Genomic DNA, 21,496 nt, shown 5'->3' on the forward strand with positions numbered 1-21,496 from the left:
TGTTTCGTCGGTGGGTGGTTCTCGGGCAGCGAGAGCGATAGAATGTCCACTTACAAACAAACAACACTGCTCTTGAGGATTCTTCACTACTTGGAGAGTGTAGGATACTGGTATATTGGGAACCCCGAAAAGTAGGGTAAACCATTTGCTAGCCGTGTGGACGTCGTATTTCATTTCACTTTATCACAACCGTCGTGCTAGGAAAAATTCTAGTCTGCTTTGCTTCCGTCTACTTCCGTCTATCTGCATGACACATACAGCCCGCCGACATCCATGGCCGCATACGTAACGTGGACACCGAAAAGAGCAATCAAATCCGTCTATCATGTAGGGATATTGAGATACCATTTCCCTGCCTAACTGACCTAGCTAGGCACAGCGTATCGTTCAGCCGTTGGATCGCAACATCGCGCTTCATGTAGTCCTTGATCGGGGCGATAGCTCAGCCTGTTCAGGGATATCGTCTTCCTTCTTGGTATCTACGCCGTCCGCGTTACCAGGAGATTTCGAATCGGCATCCTGAATCTTCTCGGGTTCGGTGGTCTGAGGAATCGAGTCTTGTGTTGTTGTTGCTGGTGGTGCTGGCCGTATCAACGACGCACGCCTCGCCTTGAGTTTCTTTTCGCCTTGGGCCGATATTCTAGTCAATTCTGCCACGAATGATTGACCCCAAAAAGCACTAATCACAACCGGGCCGTTAGCAAGAGGTACTAGCACACCGATTCCTTCCGTTCAAACAAACACCGGGCGCGTAGCTTTCTTACCTGGTGTACTTGGAAACATATTTGTGTAATTTGGTGTAATTGATGGCACGGTGTTCGGGACTCATTGTGACGGCTTCTTGGATGGCGCCCGCCAATTCTTCCGTGTTCCATGGATTCACCAAAATACTACCGTTCAGACTCTGAGCAGCACCAGCAAACTCGGACAAGATGAGGGACCCATGTCTGTTTTCCTGCGTTGCAATGTACTCAAATGACACCAGATTCATGCCATCTCGAGTAGACGACACAAGGCATACATCGGAGACGGAGTACAGGGCGATCAGTTCGTCAAAGTTGACCGATTTGTGCATAAAGTGTATGGGCATGAATTCCACAGTCCCTTTGGCTCAGGTCAGCTTTTCAACGCAAAATAGATTAAACGAGCTCCAAGCAAGCACTTACCGAATTTACCATTGATTCGCCCGACCAGCTCATTGACCACAGCTCGCAGGTTTTGATACTCTTCAACATCTTGTCGGCTGGGCACCGCCACCTGAACCAACACAACCTTCCCAATCCACTCTGGATGGTCGGTGAGAAAGACTTCCAGAGCATGGAGCTTCTGTGGGACACCCTTGATGTAATCAAGACGATCCACTCCCACGATCAACTTGATTCCCTTGAACTTTTCCTCCAAGACCTGTATCCGCTTCTGGACTTTCTCCTTCTTGAGACCTTCTGTGAACTTTTCCGGATCAATACCGATCGGGAAGGCGCCAACGGTGACTACCTTGCCTTCGAATTCTACACCGTTTGGCGTTGTTGTCAGACCTAGGATTCGCGAGCAGCTACTGAGGAAATGCCGGGCATAGTCGTAGGTATGGAAGCCAATCAGGTCGCAGTGGAGAACGCCCAAGAGGATTTCATTTCGCACGGGTAGGATTCTGTAGATTTCGCTAGACGGGAAAGGGGTGTGAAGGAAAAAGCCAATCTTCACGTTTGATTTGGAGGTGCCGATTTCCTCCCGAAGCATTTGTGGAAGAAGCATCAGATGATAGTCGTGGACCCAGATCAGATCGCCGTCCTGGACCTCTTCTGCAACAGTACGGGCAAACAAGCGGTTGGCCTCGGTGTAGGCGTTCCAGGCCGACTCGTCGAAGGTTATCTCACCCGGATGGTAGTGGAACAAGGGCCACATTATGGAGTCTGGGGGCTGTCAGTTGCAAATACGACGCAAAAGAGTGGTAAGGGCTTACTTGAGAAGCCATTGTAGTGCCTGTCTGCCAATTCGTCGTCCATGAATACGGGAATGGCGTTGAACTCATCTTTTAATTTGGTACTCACGTCTTCGATCTCATCCTGAGGAATCTCTAGGCCGGGCCACCCATACCATTGAAACGTGGTAGTTTTTGCCAGCCCACTGAGACCTGTGACAAGTCCGCCGGATGACATTGAAAAGTCATATTTCCCATCGGCAGACCGCTTGATAGTAATTGGGAGACGATTCGAGATCAACAGTAATCGAGACTCGGCTTTGGGCGCTTCTTTTGTGGCAGAAGGCATGTTGGATTCAGGGTCCAGAGGCGTTCAAGCAGAGGAGATGAGGGGCAGATGCGCAAGTATGACAGAGTACGTCGAGCTCGGTTTGAGATATCTTAGCCGTGCGCAGAATGAGTATGTAGGATGACAATGTGTGATTGTCAGAGTCGTCGTCAGACTGTGCGATGTGAGGTGAGGAGTTAGTTATGGGCTGAAATGGGGCTCGACCAAAGAAAGGATATCTTCTTTTTGAGAGTCAAAGGGCCGACGGATGATGTGGCGGCGGTGTCTCTTGCCGGCTCAATAGAATTGACGGCAAGGGTGATGACAGAATGTCGCTTGTACAGAATGAAGACAGTGAGTTGCTTCAATGGAAGCGGGAGGATTCGGTTCTGGAACAAGCTGAAGAGAGGCAGGGTCTGGCTGGCTGGCTAGAAGATGATGGAAGTCACAGCAAAGGCAGGATTGAGGTTGAGCAAAAGCTCGATGGTGGCCAATGCCCGCGTGAGGCCAAGGGCTGAGTTGGTTGGCCGATTGGAAGGAACTTCCCTCCTGATTCCAACGTGTGAATGTTATTTCATGCCTTGGACAACAACCAGCTCGTCTGTTACGTGGGGGAAACAGCCTTGGGCTCCCTCATGCACCAATAAGTTCGTCTCCGCCGTGGTATGATTGATTATACGTCAGACCCTCCACTTTGGCGCCGGAAGACTCCTCCGCTCGCACTGTAGAACATTCGACGGGACTAGTTAACTGCTGCTCAACGCTTTACATGATTGAGCGTGGATTCATCATTTGTTTAGCGACACAGCAACGCGTAGTACAGTCGTGCAAAAAGAATGCCGTCGTTCGGCTTTTGGTATATCGTATCTATCTTACGTGTCGCCACAACCTTCTCGAGTTTGGACAAGCCACCCAGCCTCACTCTAATGCAGACATGTGGCAGTCACAGTTGTAAGCAGTACATGAAGTGGCTCTACTGCACCATGCTCACAACAAGCCGTTGACTCTCAGCACCCACACTCATACCAATATCCATGCAATCCACATCCCACATTCGCAATGTAACAAAGGAAACCAAATTCAGAGCTAAATTCATGCCAAAGATCGATGTATATCGTCATGAAGCCACGTATTTCTCGTTAGTTCATCAAATCATCCGGGTCGGATCTCGTTAGGGAAAATAGCATAATCAGTGAGTGGTCTCGTGGGAAATGCTCCATCGCTCGTCAAAACTGTAATTCAAGTGCTTCATTACAGCCGTAAATTCGTCAGCGTTAGTTCGCTCGAATAACAAGTTTGGCCAAAAACTTGTTCGAAAGCGAATCAAAATCTTTACGGTCAAATTTTGCGTTAGGTCGTCCTCGTAGATAGTTTTCTAGACATGACAGTTAGTGTGAGACCACGATTCTCGGACTCTTGTCACCTCACCATATCTCGTAACATGTTCGCGAACTTCGGTCATGGTGCTGCACACATCAGGGTCGGATGCTAGGAGGGTGTGATGCTTCGTCGTATCCCATTCCAACAACGATGGCAGCTTCTGTGAAATGGCTTGGAAGAGCCCAACGACAACACCAACGGGGGTCGTCTCCATGTCGTTGCAGAATCGATCCACCGATGCCTGATCCGGGACCCGGTAGTTGCAGTCAAAGTTCATGCACTCCCACACAGCCAGCAAGACCGAGGCGAGGATGAATATCGTAGGCCAGTTCTTGAGCTTGGCACCATTGTATACACTAGAGTACAGACTTGACAGCTCTTCTAGGACGTCTTTGTGGAGTTCACGCCACATATCCGCCATGGCACACTTTATTTGGAAGTTGATCATGACAGGGGCCATGGTTTTGCCATAGAACTTTGAATTTTGCTCTTCAATCTTGCCGACGAATGACTCCTCTACCGGCAAGCCTTCGACCATGGTGATGTGAAGGGTCAGGCTGTAAGCAAGCATGAGCTTAAGAGCCTTCTTGATAATCTTAGATCCCGTCCTGAAGTAGAATCGATAAGCTGTCTTCAACATTTGTGACAAGAAGGGTGTGCCCTCGAAGTAGTCGTCGACAAATTTCTCAAAGGTACCGGTGCCATCGATATGACGGTCCAAGTAATCACTGAGCATGGTGGTGCTGATGCCCTCCATGCCAGCGCTGAGTTTAGCAGTAGGAACCTCGAAGCCTTCCCTTTTGACAGAGCTGGCCTCAATCCAATCCATCTTCAAGCATGATTCATCTCTCACATAGACCTCGCGGGCGGTGACGGGGAGCATATGGCCATAACCATGAGTGATGAACAGTGTCTTTTCTGTATCAGAAAACCCCTTGATATTTCCAACAGAAAAACCAAGAGAGATGTGGCGTTCATAATCAAACTTCCAGTCTTTCAAGAAGTATCCAATCTCCTTGATGTCGATACGAGTGCACGGGACTTGCCAGAGGCGAGCATGAGACGGCTGACAGCCTGCACACGGCTCACCCTTGTCACATGTCTTTTTCAAGAATTTGCATCTCAGGCACGCTCTCAGTTTCCGAATCTCACTGGCTTGCTTCCTCTGCTCGGGTCGGAGAGGACCCTTCCTTCGTCCGACACGTTTCTCTCCATCCGCCTTTCCAGATTGTGTAGACTTCTTCGTCACTTTGTCCGTTGACTTGGCTGCAATGGGACTTTTCTTGGAATTCTTGCGTCCAGGAGAGCCAGCAGAGCCTTGGGAGCTAGGTGATCGGATGGAGGAACTCGAGGCTTTGCTGGGAGGGATGGGTATCGGACGAACGAGTGCGGCGGGGGTTACATTGGCACCTGGTGCTGGACCATGGTCGATCGACAGGCGATGAGCATGGCCTAAGTATTCGTAGTCACTGTCGGATAGCGTGGTTGGTGAGTAGACAGCTTGGGAGGGATTTATGTCTAGACTGGAGATGAAGTTGGCATTGTTCTGCGGTTCCAAGTCTGAGTACGATGATTCAGACAAGGTTCGATTGTGGACCGTGTGATTCGGGTCAACAAAAAAATGTCGCTCGAATGACTCGAAAGAGGATCGGGGTTCCAGCATAGTCCAGCCATGTTCATCACATGAGCTGGGCTGCGACAATACTTCCAAATGCGAGCCGGTCGGGGAGCTCGTCAGTTGTTGGTACGGTGAGACGGCAAGTCCGACATCAGTGGTGGTGTAGTTGATCAATTCGGTTTGGAAATCGGCCCAGTTCTGTGGCATGCCTTCTATTCCTGACTCGAAAGGAATGTAGGAATGGTCGAGGGGTAACGTCGGCGGTAGCGTCGTAGGCTGCGACACGGGAAGCATGCCCAGTTGCGCAGAATGTAACGGGAGGCTGTGGAACTGAGTGTCATAATGTAGCTCATACTGGTTCTGGTGGTTGGAGTAGTCCACATTTTGTTGTTGCTGTTGAAACCTCCATGTATCCATCATGGGGTGTTCTGCCATTGTTGTCTGTCGAAGTCCATGGCTATTGGTCTGTATGGGCGAAATATTCCTCCTCTGGTCTGGCCTTGCACCCGCTAGTTGGTCCATGTGTAGAGGCCATGCTGGGTTCCGGAAGTATGAGGCGCTTCTTGCGTCCAGATCGTAAGCAAGGTCCTCGCTGGTCAAGGCGACATTGACATTGCCTGCCATAATGCAGGACTTGTCAGACGGTCAGCCCTGATAAATGATGGTTCGGGAGATGGTCTCGAGCGATCCTGCCGGGCACGTCGAAGCAGGAGAGGTGGAAAGGTGACCGTGAGAAGGTGTCGAGAGAGACGAGGACGAGAGATACAGAAGTGACCGCCTCGAGGCCAGCACAACAGAGATGAGCCTCTGGGTTGAGGCGGGTTGAGGGAGCAAAGAAGCGGTGAGCGGGTGCAGCCAGAGATGGAGATGGTCGAATTAGCGGGGGCGTGAAAGTGGGAGGAGAAGAGACCACCGACCCCGATGCCGACAGATGAATGGCCGGACGACCAAAGCAGAGCCCGGTATCTGCTCGACAGGTGGGCACAGGTCGAAGGTGATAGGAGGGTGGCGTTGGGCGATGGCGACACGCGCTAGGCTCTAGGCCCAAGGCCCAGGGCTTGAGGGGCCTCACGGGGCCTCACTTGACCCGGAAAATGTCGATGGCAGGTCGTCGCTACGCCCAAGTGCTGCACACTTGCGACTTACGAGTACTCCGTACTGGTCCTCTCATCAGTCCTCACGCAACCCGCCCTCACTTGGCGTCAATGTTCGCGTAAAGGTCAGGCCCAGTGGTTGACTCGGCCTCCGGGTGCCGACAAGTGGACTTGGACTCTTCGTCGTCACATTCGACGCATGTTGTGTAGGTAGGCAGGCGGAAACGCTGAGAGCAATGGTGACAGCGAAACAGGGAACAGTCAATGATGAACACAGCACCCAAGGATAGGGACTCTCTTCAATATAATCCAGATAACTCGAGAAGTGTCCCTCTGCTGCGCCCCCAAGCAACGAGAAAGCAGTCCTTGTATGCTCCTCCGCTCCCTTGCCTCTCACACGAGGCAGTCATCTTCCGCCACCTGTGAAATGGTCTACGCAGGGCTTGCACTACCCTCATCTCCTTACGGTGCCACAGACTCGTACAGCCGACAAATTTCAGTCGAGATGCTTGCAGAGGAGTCGTTGGCCTCCTGCAGTGTCGGCAGCTCAGAACGAGTCATCTCTCCGGGATGGGTTCCCTCTGTCTCTGTCATTGGACACCCAAATGTCCAGGACAAGCTCACACGCCTTTAGTATGCATGTAATCGCTGACGGCGTGGCCACCTGTACCCACCTAAGTAAGCTTCGTGTTCGGTGCAGCCGTCAGAGCAGAAGAACAAATGTGCTTCGCCTCCCGCGTCTCGATGATGTTGATATGGGCGCTATGTGTTGTGGAAGCGCCATTGTTCACCCTTCAAGATACATTTTGGCATGAGCCTGCGTCTGTTCTCGAACGCAAGTTGTGTGGCCAGATTTCGTTTCAGCTGAAGGGTTGACCACAGGAGCTCCGGGTTTATTCTTGTGCAAAGCGCGGACAAAGGGCGGTGTAGCTGGAGAAACATGGGCGTTCCCAGTTCCGACTCTGGGTGGAAACCAGGATTTACGAAATACAGACTTCCTTGATACAAAGATAGCTTGAGCCAGAAGAATGATACCTCGCATGCACGGGTAAGGAGAGGCTGTGGACGCAGACTCCGGAATCACCTGTGTACACGGGGTGAGTTCATTTAATCTGCGCTGTATTGTTAACCACGAGTACTCCCCCCTCCGTAATGCATTGAGCGCGCCTCTCGAAATAACCCCGAGAAGGTAACTGTGTAGACTATAGGTGAGGGAATGCCTGTGCATCCTTCTCAGTATGATGCACTGCTTCTGTTGGAAGCAGTCATATTTGCAATGGGTATTGGAGTGCACTGTGGTTTACGGGCAGGTGAAGTATCTATTCGTAGTGAAGATCACTGCTAGGTACCCGAAGACATGAACTTGTCTAGACACCAGGTAAGGACTGTCTATGGTGCCTCAAATACCGACTTGGTACTCTGGCCATGTCTCTTCTGTTTGGGCAGTTTTGACGCGTCTGGAGCCGATGGACGCGGATTCGTGTGCCAAGACTGCATCTGGAAGTGACCAAACAGATGGCTCTTATGCCTACGCTTCATCATGCCTCAACGAGAGAGTAACTGATGTCCGTCTTCGAGTGCAGTCCCGTGGACCCCTGCGAATACTCGGTTTCTCTAACGAAAGTGTTTTACTGTCTTGAACTTTACATATGACATCGAGAAAGATCGACAATCGACGGCGGAAATGATTGACTACTAGCCTAAGGGGCTTGGGAATTCCAAGAACAATATCAAGAACGAAGGGGGGATTGCGTTGTTGCCACCGGCTCCCTTTGCTTGATGAGTCTATTCTTATTAGACTCTGGTATACATGGGAAGCCACATTGACGCGTATATTGCCTCAAACTGCTCATCATGGCGACGTCAGGCTCGTTCTCGACGGCGGTTCCAGCATACTTTCGCCATCCCGCGCCGCTCCTGGACAATTTAGAAACTGACACCTCGAGGCTCCAAAGTGCAACCATCAACGAATGTTTGCCGTTGCTAAATGCCGTGGAAGATCCCACACGAAGTCCATTTGACTTTAATGAGTTTGGGCTGCCGAGTTTGGAGAAAGAAGAGCATATCCAATTCTTGCAAGAGAACCTTGGCGAATTTCCTCCTCCATTTGTTGGCATCGATGCTAGCCGTCCGTGGATGGTATATTGGGCACTGCTAGGTCTTTATCTCCTGGGAGAAGACGTGTCTCCGTTTCGTTCCAGGTATTAGCTTTCCAGCGCAACCATTTGAGCTTATGCGTGTGATGTGCAAAGACTAACACCTTTGACAGGGTCGTCAAAACATTCTATTCAATGCAAAATGCGAGCGGAGGTTTTGGAGGCGGCTTTGGGCAGTATTCGCATTTGGCCGGAACATATGCAGGCTTGCTAAGTCTAGCACTTGTCGGTGGGCAGGAAGCCTACTCTTTGATCGACCGCGAGGCAATGTGGCATTGGCTAGGGCGATTGAAAGAGAAGGATGGGGGTTTCCGGATTTGTGAGGAGGGTGAGGAAGACGTTCGGGGAGCGTATTGCGCCTTGGTTGCTCTCTCCCTCCTAAGCCTGCCTCTTTCGTTGCCGCCTGATTCACCTGCGCGCGAGGCAGGCTTTGAATTGTTCACGGATGGTTTGGGCGAGTATCTCTCCCGTTGTCAGACCTACGAGGGTGGGATTGCGAGCTCGCCAGGCAGTGAAGCGCACGGGGCTTATGCTTTTTGCACCATCGCCTGTCTGTGTCTTCATGCAGCCCCCCATGAAATGTCTTGCTATGTTGATATAGACGGACTTCTTTCGTGGCTTTGTGCCAGGCAATATGCCCCTGAAGGGGGATTTGCTGGACGGACCAACAAGCTCGTTGATGGCTGTTACAGTCACTGGGTAGGAACTTGTTGGCCGTTGGTAGAGGCAGCCTTGGATGGCCCTCGAGACACTCCTAAAGGTATGGGCAGAAATGTGAGTGAGAACCTCTACAGCAGCGAAGGCCTCTCCAGATATATACTTTGCTGTTGCCAAGGTCCTCAAGGTGGACTGAGAGACAAACCATCAAAGTGAGCATTCCTCGATGCAACTACGATCAAGGCTGACATGATGAAAGGTTGCCAGACTCTTACCACACTTGCTACAATCTAGTTGGGCTGAGTAACGTTGATCACGCTCACACATATGAGAACCCAGGAAGTTCAGAGCCCTTTGCATCAGCCTTCACCTGGGAAGCCGCTAGAGCGCAAGTACCGAGTGAAAGTGACCCGGGTAGCGTTTTCGACACCGGTGCTCATGTCAGAAGTCTCAACCCAGTCTTCGTGATACCTCATAATCGGGTCCTTGAGATGCGCACATGGACAGCTGCCAGGCCACTTAAGACTGCACTATGAGGAGAGGAGGTGGTACAACACTCAGACTTGGATAGGCTTGGTTCCTACGGAATGCATGTTGCATGAACGACTCGACATTAGCATGGTTCTCGAACTGTAGTGTTTATGAGATGATTCATCGACGAAAGTGTTGCTCGGTATGGGACAGCTCGTAGGTGCGCCGAGCAAAGAAGATGGCTATCACCCGGCATCATTACTGGTGATGTGGTGATGATCATGCGTTTCTCACTTGGCCCATTCAAGCCAGCTGTTCCTTTCCCACCGTTTAAATCTGAAGTACGCGTTTGTGAAGCGTGTGCATTTCTGCAGCTGCCCGCATTTCGTTCTTATCGCGGTAGAAGCACCGCTTCTTCCACTGCTGGCTGACTTTCACTCGGAACAAGCTTGCGAAGGCTCATGCTCCCCAAGTGGGGTCCTAATGCAGCCAGAGGTATTTACCGCTGTTGCAGAAATTGCCCTGCATGCAGGCGCGTAGACTTCTAGTTGTCGAAGTCTCTGGCGGAAACCCACAAGTCGACAGGCTTTCGGCCTGGTTGCCACTGTCCCTCGGGTTGAAACATGTGCGGCCAAGTTGAGCCCAGACCATCCGCTTCCTATTCTTCCCTCTTCCCTGCATCTAGACTCTTTTGTGCCCCTCGACGGTCACTATGCTGGGTGACTGTTTCCATGGCCTCTGGCTGTGATTGTTGTTCAAGATATATACCTGTGCACGCAGCGCATTCGAGGGAGCAACAAGCGATTGATTATCGTGGATGAAGCATCGAAGCCAGGATAAGCCGTGAGTTGACGCAGCTCGGTCCAACAAGATCTTGCCATGCCCGTCAACCCATTATTTGACAGCGCATTCATGCAATTACTGCAGTGGAGGAGGGCCAGGTCCACCTCAGGACTTTCCTACTTCGCCCGTTGGCTTGGTCTTCCAGTCAGCTAATCCGACCTACATGTGTTGCAGCAAGCGCGTGTTCGCTACCCGCCGCCCGAAAAGCCGGTGTTTCTAACGAGCTCGGAATCCATTGCCTGACTGTCAGCCGAGACAGATGGCGCAAGAATGAACAATTGATCAATGCTACTACGACCAGGCTATCACTGGGGATGCATCTCTCCCCTTCGCGTCCAGCCTACCTGTTGAGATATGCAGTCCTCCAGGCAAAAGCTCTCCAAGGCAATATGTGTTCCATCCGCCGAACCCTGCAACATCATAGACGCCCATTCTCCACCTGCCAGGTGTTTCTGCATGACATTCACCATGACGATGGGGAAGGTTTCCGATGGCCATCGGCATGTTACCTACTCCGATTGCCTTAAATTCCGTGATAAGTTGTACCTGGACAAGCTTCACCGGTTGTGCACGTCAGCAATGAGAGAACTCAAAATGCCAACATTGGTCTTCAACCGAATGGATGACGATGGGCCATCCTTCTCCCATGGAAGCTCTGCGCGGGGAACCCGACAAAGATGCGGTTGCCAATCACAGGCATCCGGTCAATCTGCACGAGCCTCCCGACAGAGGCAAGTTGGTTGCTGAGAACGGTCCCGACTTTTTCAAATCGGTACTGGTTGAAACGGATGCCAACACATCAATGACATTTTGACGACGGAAAGGAGTAAAATCGTTCAGCATCCGCAGATCGACCAATACCTAGCCGCTCGTCAGAAGTATTTTGGCCACAGTGGAATGCTCTGGCCATGCCCCACGCAATTGCCGCCTGTCTCGCATTTGCTTCGCTGGCATCGCAGGATTCTGCAACGAAGCCATGAAATATGTGGGAACGACCGCCGTACTTCGCCTGTAAAAAATCCAGCTATATCGATGATATTATCTCTGTGTCTGAGGCTACTCGCCTGATACAAAGTCTGTCGCGCCTTTCGTGTGTTCGTGGCCACTCCGTTGTGGACAAATACTGTCAACGATAAGGCCTGCCGTTGCTGGCACACCAGCCCTTTGGCCTTCGTCGTGGTTTCTATACAGCAATTGGATGCACCACTTTTTGGGCTTCAACCCTCTGCAAACGCGGTGCAGTCATGCTGCATACCGTCTACCTGGCCAGTACGTTTATTCCAGCGTAGCTTGCGTTCATGTGTTGTCGACACATTGTCCCTGCAATTCCTGGACGATGTTCTTCTTGTTGGATTCTTCATGTGCAGTCCTGTTGGGTCAGGCGGCCAGGGGTCGTTCAGCCTCATCTATGAGCCACAAATTTTCCTACGATGACCGATGTGATAGCAATTCCACCACAGATTTGTTTCGGCTTTCTTCGATAGGCCCCACAGAGACTGACCAGTGTTATTCAGGTCTATGTCAACGCCGTCGATGGCCCGACCCTACGTATGAAGTGTCCTGCGGTCCATCCGGCTATAGATGCATTGTGAGAGTAAACAACCGGGAATATCAGACTTCTGGCTCTCACCCGTCAGAATCTTCTGCGAAGGAGGGAGCTGCCTTGATCGCTTTCAACATCTGCCGGAATTTCTCTGCCAACGATGGCATGTACCCGACTGGCTTTGCTCATGGAGGTGTGATCCAGGGTAACCCTGTCCCAGTTGGTTCCGGTCGTCACAGCCGGAGAAGCGATGCGCGGTCTGAGTATCGATATGGCGACACCGACAGCTCGGGCAGCAGAAGTGGCGGTAGCAGCCCTGATTGGCGAGAGTCTCGTCAATCAGCAAGAATGTCCGGCACAAGCTTCAGAAGCTCATACTCGTCGTCTTCATCCTCGGATTCGCACCACCACAACAGAAGAGGACCACAGCGCTATTAGCTGATCCATGTTATTGGGTGTCGGCGTCCGGGCGACGGCAAGCATCGTTGCGTCTTCACGAAATGACGTTTCTTTTGTAACGATTCTACGATTCATGAGACCATGACCACGACCACGACCATGACCATCCCAGGGGAGGGCTATTTCTTCACGTCACGGAAACTGTGCACTCCTCCACTTCATTTTCCATTGCATGCCCTGCTTCTAGAGATGTATGCAGGCAACTGTGTGGGTTTCTGTGCTTCATGATTTTCAGGCATAGCGGCGGATGGTGGCTCTACGAGCGTAAATTGATCAAGCAACCGTGGAAGGATGTATGATTGATTTTGTTGTTGAGATGATTTTCTAGATTGCAGAACCGAAAAAAACCATTGGCTCTTGAAGTAGCGGTGAAATTAGCATTGAGAACGGGCAACTGAGTTACCTTTTCGCATAACTAAAACACTACCTACATAAGGAGTCTAGTAGGGAGTTCGGAGGAGGTTGGCATGGTACTTTGAACTCCTTGTTCCTTTCCTGCGGAAGAGTTGAGCGCTCACTGACTGCATGAGGCTAACTAGTGACGCCAAATGCCGGTTGTAGCGCCAAGTCCAGCTGTTGTCGAGTGACGTCGTTGCCGGTACATTGTAATTTGGCCGTGATCAAGCAAGGAATCAACACTGTCGACTTGGTTGACAAAATCTCGTCATTTTTGAAACCTGTCTCGTAAGCCTACGCCTGACTATCTCCAGGCATCATGCTAGGCGTGCGATTCAAGCAATAACATTACCTTCTCGCTCGCCATGCGGCTTCTCAATCCCGCCAGGCTGTTGGCGCAGACTCGCAAGCTCCACCATGTCTCGACCCGTTTGTCACTGAGGCCTTATGTACCTGACACGAGGCTGGCATGGAGGCAGCAGATTGTGGAGGGGAAGCCGAACCGTCTTGCCAGAGTCACAGTCGTCAAACATCCACAACGGTGCATTTCTGGTGAACAGACTGCCAGGGATTTGAACCAGCAGGGAATCGACGAAGCTCTATCCGAGTTTGACTCTACCGTTGCCGAAGAAGGAAAAGACAAGCAGTTGCGAGCCCCATGGCATCGGCAAGGAGCACAAGAACCCCCCGTACGAAGGCAACGCTCTGCCGGGGCCATGACTAAAGGCAAGTAATCTACCACCGACCGCACACCCTGTCGCATGTTAACCCGGAGGTAGGAAAGCTGTTAACGACCCCTTCGAGACTGCTTAAGCTTGTCCTGCCCCTGACTACCATTGACCAAAACTCTGACAGAAAAGATGTCGCTCCTCTGGCTCTTCTTGTCCATCCTCAGCAGCCCCTCTCCTATCTCGAAAGACTAATCCAGTCAGAACTACCTACCATCAGCACTGATGATGGAAACAATAAGGTACCCTCAGTGTCATTCAGAGCGATGGAAGCTACAACAGACGAGATCAAACCAGTGAAAAAGCTACCATCGGAAAAGGAAGACGATCAGGAATCTCAAAAAGGGTCCTTAGGCGAAGGGGGCGTTGAGAGCTACAGTGGTGCCGGCCGAGAAGGAGAGGGCGAAGACCAAGGAGATTTCGTAAGGTGGAGTGCTTCGACAGAGATTGGAGACTTCATAAGAGACGCAGCACGAGCGAAAGAGTTCGAGGTCGAGATCGAAGGAAGTCCACGGGCAATCAAAGTTGCAGTACCGTCTTTCAACGACCGAACATTCTATCTGCGACAAAGGCTTCGGAAGACGTCTAAGCAAATCGCTGACATGGCTGCAATTAAGAAGGAATGTGACCTTGCTGCTCACAGGAGTGGGCAAAGGCTAGCTATGGGTGGCTGCGGTTTGTTGATTGGTTGGTGGTACGTGGTGTATCGATTGACCTTCGAGACGGACTTAGGCTGGGATGTTGTTAGTCTCTCTACCCTTCTGAACGTCCGTGTGGAGTTTCGCCAGGATCTAATGTGGTATAGATGGAGCCAGTAACTTACCTTGTCGGGCTCAGCACCATCATCGGCGGCTATATGTGGTTTTTGTACCATAACCGTGAGGTGTCATACAGATCAGCATTGAACCTGACCATCAGTCGGCGTCAAAGCAAGCTATATGAGCTGAAAGGGTTCGACATTCAGAAGTGGGAGGCATTAGTCGAAGAAGCAAATGCTATCAGAAAAGAAGTCAAGGCCGTTGCAGCCGAGTATGACGTCGAATGGGATGAAGCCAAAGACGAACATGGCCAAGAAGTGAGCAATGTTCTGCGAGAAGAACGGAAAAAAGAAAAGGGCCCGAAGAAGAACGACAAAGAGGAGGGTGAAGACGACGATTAACATTAACCATTGCCTGACCAGACGCCTAGTACCTGCCCATGCCTCAACTAGTACAAAATACATGGATATGACCAATGTCAAGTCTGACGGTAAGGTCAGCGGCGTACGTATGTATTCCTTGCTGGGTCAAATATTGCCGAATCCGAACCTCCTGATGAATGACCTGTTGGACTAATCAGCTCCTGAAGACTAGAAATAGCGAGGGCTCACTCACTGCCACCGCTACTACCATCACCAGCTCGTCGGTTCCGATTGTTACGGATGTCTCTGGACCGGAAGACGCTGTATAGCAGCCAAAGAGTCACCCAATTTGGGGCGTGCTCTCCCGTTGTGGCTCCTTGGTCGAACAGAGTACGCTGAATGGTGCCTGGCTTTGCCTGCTGCCAGGTGTCGATGATGGCTTGACGGCGACGTTCTTGACGGATATGATGCCAGAAGAATGGGGGCGAGGTTGACTTGTCGCTTCGCTTCTCATCTATCAGACTTGATCGGTCGGCATTCAGGCTGTTGTAAACGGCAATTGCTTCTTCCTGTCCACGAGTCAGTGCCTAGCCGAGCAATCCACTCACTCCTCGAGCGGTTGAACATACCCTCATGGCTCGATAGTATCCTTCGTGTCGTGGGTCGGTAGTGCTTAGACCAAGAGCCTTCATGAAGTCATCTTTCGGAGCTCTCGGTCCTACAGGCTGTGTTTGAGGCATACTGGCGGTGAAGAAAAGAGGTCGATGAAACAGCCCGAAATGTATGTGCAAGATGGTACGAGTTCGTGAGCACAACGAGTGAGTGTCACAGACTTGTGCGTGAGCTTTTGCTTTGAGCTCATTCTATATATCACGAGCCGAAACCCTCACGCTGGGCAAAAGAAGACGAGAGAAGCAAACATATCATCGATCCACATGAGATACAACTAAGCAAGACGATTGCCTGCACGCGTCTCGCACCTCAGTTGGGCATCTGAACAAGCCTATTTTCAAATCCGGACATTCGGCTGCGTCTGGAAAATGATGATGGGATTCGCCCAGCACCTGGTAACCACTTGAGCCTGAAGTCAAATCTGGCCGTCCATGGCATGCAACAGCAGGCTTAGCGAGTTTGACATATGCATGCAGCCGTCGAGCAAGGGCGCCTCGTGGTCTTCTATGGGTGTGGGACCGTTCGACGCCAAACCAGACGACATCCATAATGCCGCATTTTCCCCTAAGCGTTGCCTTGATGCATGGAAACCGACGCCGCCAGCCTCATTGAAAATTCAGGGACAGTTGCGAAGACTCCTCGCCCAAAACCTTCTGATGCAGCAAAGAGCGACACAGGGAGGCTCTACTTTTTCGCCGTGGATGCTGAGACAAGATGGTGGTCTGGCACCCCTGATACGCGGGGCTGCATGCAATCTCATACACTGGTTCGGACCAGAAGGGCTCCGGGAAACTTCCTAACAGTCTTTGCTCGTTCGCAAGTCCTTCCCCGGTATCAGCCTGCTTGCCGAGCGGCTTCCGAGCTGTACTTATTCATCGTTGGACGGCTTAGTTTCGAAGGCAATATGACAGCTGTTGTGTTACGGACAGCGGCGGCCCTTGTTCATCATGCTCAAAATCATCTGCTGCCCACGTTTGCCTGATTTGAGATGGCAACGAAAATCGAGTATATAACAGGGTTTGATGTTTGCTACGTCGTCTCATGTATGGTCGAGCACACATAGGAGAGCCACCGAGAACGAACTATCTCCATTGACTCTTCCACAAAAGGACATCGATTCAAAGGATTCTTCGGCCCGAAAGATGTCTCCAATGAATGTGCATCTCGAAGCGATCAGGGAATCAATGTGCCCTCCTCCAAGAGTCAATTTCTCTATGATTGTGTAATTGTGCTTCACGTTCGCGAATATCTGAGGCCTTGGGCCCGTGGAAAGTTGGAGTCTGCCCCTAGCCAGTGAGATTGCCGGAGCAAGACACTACTTCGTTCAAGTTTCCATGCATACGTTGGCTGCCTTCTTGCCGCGGTGGAAGCTGTCCAAATGCCTGCCGACTGTACAACGTTCGCAACCGCCTTGCATGCAGTGGGACCGAATGCGCCACCACGTTCGCAATCTGTGTGACGCAGGGCTAGTCTATCAGCAAGACTGGCAAGGAACGTGTGCCTGACGCATGACCCTATCATTTCCCTGCCTGTTCGGAGCAAAAGTCAGGCAGACTTTCTCCCCTCGATACTCTTTCTTTTCGCCGTGATCAGCAATACTGGGCTAAAATGGAGACTTGGTGGAAAAGGCATTTTATGTAATGGTCAGCTCTCCCGGTGTTTCAAATCAACAGTACTTCAATGGAGAGCTGATGAAACCTAGACGCATGTCATCTTTGAAAACTAAGTCGGCAAGTCCCGAGACGGAGTGCACCCGAGTGCAGCGGTTCAACGGGTCTTCCGCTTGAAGCCCTGCTGCGTTTCATGTCGAAGCGGAAGAGGTAGGGTAGAAGCCAAGTTTTTTGATGGAGGACGAGGCTGCTTGCAGTCGGTGGTCCACATGGTCATGAAAGCGAGCGAGTGATCTTGGATCCACGGCCTTACGCCTGGTGTGACAGCCTTTCGTTCTTTGATCAGGAGATGTTGCTTGAGTGATGTATTTCCACATCCGAAGCCGGTGCGTCTGGCTATGTAGTTGCGTACTCAGACATGAAGTAGACGGCTGTGAATCTAGTACGGAGGATGTAGCGACATAGCAAAGTAGCAACGTAGCGAGGTACTTGTGTACGGTGGATGCCCAAACATTGAGCAAACAACAAACAACACGAATAAATCTCACACGCCAATGACATCAGATTTTGTGCTGGAGTTTAAGCCTCACTAGCCACGGCAAAATACTTCTGAAACGCGTTCTGCAACAAAAAGTCCATGCCTTCTTCAGCGTACGACTAATCGACGATCGTATTGACGATGCTCTCAGCTCACCTCCCACGTCCGATACCTTTTCTCTGCTCGTCTTGTCCCTCCCTGCTCTAGTGAAATTATTTATTCCCTGCTTCCCTCAGACTGAAACAAGGGCGTTTACTGGGTTGACACGGCACTAACCAGGTCGAAGCAAGGAGTCCAACAAGCTAGCTTGACTTTGCGAAGATTCAAAGAACAAACCGCCCTCCCCCTGTCCAACCCCGGATCCTCGCTAGTTTGAGCCTTGTTCTTACGATACGAGTTGCTTGATTGCTAGTGTAGACATGAAGCATGTTTCAGCCTGACACACTGTCAACTCAAGGGACCACCATCGCTTAGGGACAACGTTTGCTCGTGCTCCGTACAAAATTTTACGAGTACTTTTGGAACCTCTACTGGGACGCCCTGTTGTTGGGCTGTTCGCCTAAGCCTCGCTTGAGGTTCGAAGCAAGATCATCGCCCTATTTTAAGAAAAGATTTTTGTGCTCCATACAGAGGCACAGATACGAGGACAGAGCGCAGCGTAACCTTGTAGGGATATTCGAAGCGCATCCCTTCTTCTGAGGATCTTTGGGCGCGGAGGACGGAGTACCATCCCCCCCGCTGATGCTATTTGCCTTCCTCAAAGAGGGTACCGTGTTTCAAGACGACAATGCCGAAACCTTCGACCATCCCCGTATTGCTCCTCAAGACTCGATCGAGCCCCTACGACGCATACGAAGAGTATTTTGCGTCCTCCTCTTTGTTGCCAACGAGTAGCACGCCCTCGCCCTCCCCTTCCGTCGCGGATGGCGGAAGTGGCACCTTCCAAACTCACTTCATCCCGGTCCTGGAACATCGACCCAATGCGCCCAACTTGGAAGGACTGGCCGAGTTGCTAAGAAGTGGGAATCTGCAAGATAAATATGGTGGGATGATATTCACAAGCCAAAGGGCTGTCGAGGCTTGGACGGATGTGGTCCAGCGAGTGCGAATAGAACGGGATCGGGGACGAGAGAATGCAACGCAAGAGACACCCACTGTCGATGACAATGGTATGAATTGACCTTCTTTTGGTCCTTGATGCCCTCGGATTTCACTGTGGCGAGGACGCAATCGTACCCCTTCCCCGAGCCATGATTAATGAACCGTGATCTGAGTGTAGACTGACAAAAAGTCCTGTTTTGGCTACTACGATAGGATTGAGCAACTCGAGTCATCATGTTAGCGAGACTACAGCGCATATGGCGACCGAGGAACCACCTTCCAAACTGGTCGAAGACGACTTTGAATTTCCAATCTACACAGTTGGTCCTGCTACGTCACGGGCGCTCAGGACCCTGGTGGAGACAGAAACTCTGGCGGCGGCGGCGGCGTCGTCTTCGCCGTTCGCTCGCCTGCGTCCCACCGTCCTCGGTGAACATACAGGTAACGGTGGCAGTCTGGCAGAGTACATACTTTCGCATTACAACCAGCTCCACGCGCGGAGGCGGTACACATTCTATGATGCGCCGCGGTTACCATTCACGCCGGTCCTCGGCCCTTTGCACGGTGAGCGTCTGGAACCGGACGACAGCCGGATCCAGAAGAGAGGCCTATTGTTTCTAGTAGGTGAGCAACGGCGGGACATCATCCCCAAGACACTCATGGATAAGGACGGTAAGCTGGGCCCACAGGAGCGAATCCACGTGGACGAAGTCGAAGTGTACAAGACCGAGACGATGGATTCGTTTCAGCAGGACTTTGGGGTCGCGGTGGACGGGTTCAGGAACCAGGGGTTGCCCGTTGTGGTTGTGGTCGTCTTTAGCCCGCAAGGGTGCGAAGCCATGCTTAAGTCATTGGGCTTCATCGACGACGAACACGCCTTGACTGATACGGCGCGCCTTCGGTGGCAAGAGGCTACCAACCCCGCTTCTAGACGCGATGCTGACGAACTCAAACCTGTCATTGTCACCATAGGACCTACGACGAGGGACCATCTGAAGAATAAGTACGGCTTCGATGCAGATGTGTGTGCTGAAAAGCCTAGTCCACAAGGCGTGGGCGAGGCACTGATTGCGTTTTTACAGTCGAAGAATATACCTAGTACCTCGGTCCCGAGGTAGGTAGACCTCAGTACTGCACACAAAATTACTTAAAACGAAGAAAAAAACCACTCCCTCCGCAAAGGAGTACTGCCTCAGGTTGGCTCCGGGGTGAAATGCAGTTCTGTCTTAAATGCTATATCGGCTTCCATACGAATACTGTGGCTACCTAGCTAGGCAGGCGACCGCAAATACATCAGGGTGCTCCAGTAGAATTCGGGCCTCAGGAACTCCGTAGCCTGCTGTACCAAGCCACCAGATGCGTCGTAACTCTGAGTGACTGAAATCACAATGTAGCCTTTTCGCTGACCCTCCACTTCGCATCATCCGTCTTGACCACCTTGCCGTCCCGCCTGAGTTTCTCCAGCACCATAAGCAAGCCGTACTCGGCAGGCTGGTAGAGGGACTCGGGGTAATGGCGATAAATGACCTTGACCATCTCCATGCTCTCCCACTCCTTGCCGACGGCGACCTCCTTGCCCAAGGTCGTGGCCGTGGTTGTGGTTGCGGTTGACGACGACGCTTCGGTCTCGCTGTCGCTCTCCCCCACCGTCGTGACACTGTCGTGCACCACGCCCTCGGAGCTTCCGGGCTTCTTGACGGTGCCGTACCGGAGCACGTTGAGGGCCTCCTCCTCCCGCATGCGCCGGTGCGTGATGTACTCGTCTATCTTGCCCGTTGCGTCGTCAATCACGGCGCCGTGGCCAGGGTATGCCTTTTTCGGTTTCTTGGACGACGACGACGACGACGACGACAGTTCGACGACACGGCGCTTCATCAGGTTCAGACTGTCGAGGTACTGCCCGAGGTCCTCAAAGACGGCCGTCCCGTGGCCCAGGACGTTGTCCGCGGTGAAGAGCGCGCCAACCTCGTCCGGGTCCGGGGACGACGTGACGAGGAAACACATGTGGTCCTTTGCGTGGCCGGGCGTGTGGACGGCTTCGACCTCGAACGTGGCGGGCTCCTCGGGCGTCGACGGCGTGCTGAAGCGCTGGCCGTCGGTGATGTCGCGGACTTGCGAAGGGTCGAGGAGGTTGTCCGGGTTGAGCGTCGGTGTGTTCTTGTATATTTCAGCCTCGGACCCGGAAGGGAGAGACTTCAGGTCCTTCACCCCGCCGACGTGGTCGTGGTGCCAGTGCGTGAGGAGGCATGTCTGCACTGTCGCGTTCTCGCGGCGCAGGACGCTCGCGAGGCTGTCGAGCCAGCGCTTCTCGCCTTGGCCTGTGTCGATGAGGAGGCGGCTTGCGCCACGCCCGAGGAGGTATGTGTTTGTGCCTTGGAGTGTGAACTGTACGGCATGGTCAGCATGGCTGCGCTTGCGGAACACGGTACTGTACTGGACGCTGGAGGTTGAGGGGCCGACGTTGGGGAAAAAAAAAGGAAAGGGTCGAACTGACGAAACGAAGTATTGGTGGGGGAGTGGAAACAGCCCTACCTTGCTTGGATTGCCGCCGAGTATACGGATGATGTTCGTGCTGACCTGTTCCCAGTCAGGAAGATGTGGTAGATGCTGCGCCATCCTGACTCTGTGTCTGAATGTTCTGATGTGAGGGTCCGCGGCGTGCGACGCTGTGGCTAGGCGATGGAACGGGCTGGTGAGGCGCATACGCTCCCCGTAGTGTACAGGATGTAGGAGGTTACCGAGGAAAAGACTCTGAGTCCAAAGACGATGGAGGGGGTTTTTGGTCATACACTTCCTCTTGTCACTAGGCTAACTCGACCATTTCTCATGCAGTCGTAAACATCTTGCGAGGTGCAGGTCAGCCG

The 21,496-nt window shown here is 52.0% G+C and overlaps 7 protein-coding genes across 7 annotated transcripts; 3 read left to right on the plus strand and 4 right to left on the minus strand.

Annotated features, from left to right (window-relative positions):
- Nucleotides 1–414: 414 nt before the first annotated feature.
- Nucleotides 415–2,267, minus strand: PV08_10830 (alpha,alpha-trehalose-phosphate synthase [UDP-forming]; the record flags this gene model as incomplete). Its single annotated transcript, XM_016385143.1, has 4 exons — nt 415–679; nt 765–1,104; nt 1,167–1,910; nt 1,961–2,267. The coding sequence occupies 4 exons, from the start codon at nt 2,265–2,267 to the stop codon at nt 415–417; spliced, it is 1,656 nt and encodes a 551-aa protein (XP_016231745.1).
- A 1,253-nt stretch (nt 2,268–3,520) lies between these two features.
- On the minus strand, nt 3,521–5,868 carry PV08_10831 (uncharacterized protein; the record flags this gene model as incomplete). Its single annotated transcript, XM_016385144.1, has 2 exons — nt 3,521–3,621; nt 3,675–5,868. The coding sequence occupies 2 exons, from the start codon at nt 5,866–5,868 to the stop codon at nt 3,521–3,523; spliced, it is 2,295 nt and encodes a 764-aa protein (XP_016231746.1).
- A 2,324-nt stretch (nt 5,869–8,192) lies between these two features.
- On the plus strand, nt 8,193–9,687 carry PV08_10832 (uncharacterized protein; the record flags this gene model as incomplete). Its single annotated transcript, XM_016385145.1, has 3 exons — nt 8,193–8,539; nt 8,608–9,363; nt 9,411–9,687. 3 exons carry the CDS (start codon nt 8,193–8,195, stop codon nt 9,685–9,687), a joined length of 1,380 nt encoding a protein of 459 aa, XP_016231747.1.
- A 3,541-nt stretch (nt 9,688–13,228) lies between these two features.
- On the plus strand, nt 13,229–14,750 carry PV08_10833 (uncharacterized protein; the record flags this gene model as incomplete). The annotated part of the gene is made up of 3 exons (XM_016385146.1): nt 13,229–13,593; nt 13,668–14,334; nt 14,397–14,750. The coding sequence occupies 3 exons, from the start codon at nt 13,229–13,231 to the stop codon at nt 14,748–14,750; spliced, it is 1,386 nt and encodes a 461-aa protein (XP_016231748.1).
- Nucleotides 14,751–14,845: 95 nt separating this feature from the next.
- PV08_10834 (uncharacterized protein) lies at nt 14,846–15,451 on the minus strand (the record flags this gene model as incomplete). Its single annotated transcript, XM_016385147.1, has 3 exons — nt 14,846–14,913; nt 14,965–15,280; nt 15,341–15,451. 3 exons carry the CDS (start codon nt 15,449–15,451, stop codon nt 14,846–14,848), a joined length of 495 nt encoding a protein of 164 aa, XP_016231749.1.
- A 2,867-nt stretch (nt 15,452–18,318) lies between these two features.
- On the plus strand, nt 18,319–19,750 carry PV08_10835 (uncharacterized protein; the record flags this gene model as incomplete). Its single annotated transcript, XM_016385148.1, has 2 exons — nt 18,319–18,700; nt 18,846–19,750. The coding sequence occupies 2 exons, from the start codon at nt 18,319–18,321 to the stop codon at nt 19,748–19,750; spliced, it is 1,287 nt and encodes a 428-aa protein (XP_016231750.1).
- Nucleotides 19,751–20,015: 265 nt separating this feature from the next.
- On the minus strand, nt 20,016–21,248 carry PV08_10836 (uncharacterized protein; the record flags this gene model as incomplete). The annotated part of the gene is made up of 2 exons (XM_016385149.1): nt 20,016–21,017; nt 21,165–21,248. The coding sequence occupies 2 exons, from the start codon at nt 21,246–21,248 to the stop codon at nt 20,016–20,018; spliced, it is 1,086 nt and encodes a 361-aa protein (XP_016231751.1).
- Between the last annotated feature and the right edge of the window lie 248 nt (nt 21,249–21,496).

The sequence above is a fragment of the Exophiala spinifera genome, assembly GCF_000836115.1.
Source record: "Exophiala spinifera strain CBS 89968 unplaced genomic scaffold supercont1.8, whole genome shotgun sequence".
NCBI lineage: Eukaryota > Fungi > Ascomycota > Eurotiomycetes > Chaetothyriales > Herpotrichiellaceae > Exophiala > Exophiala spinifera.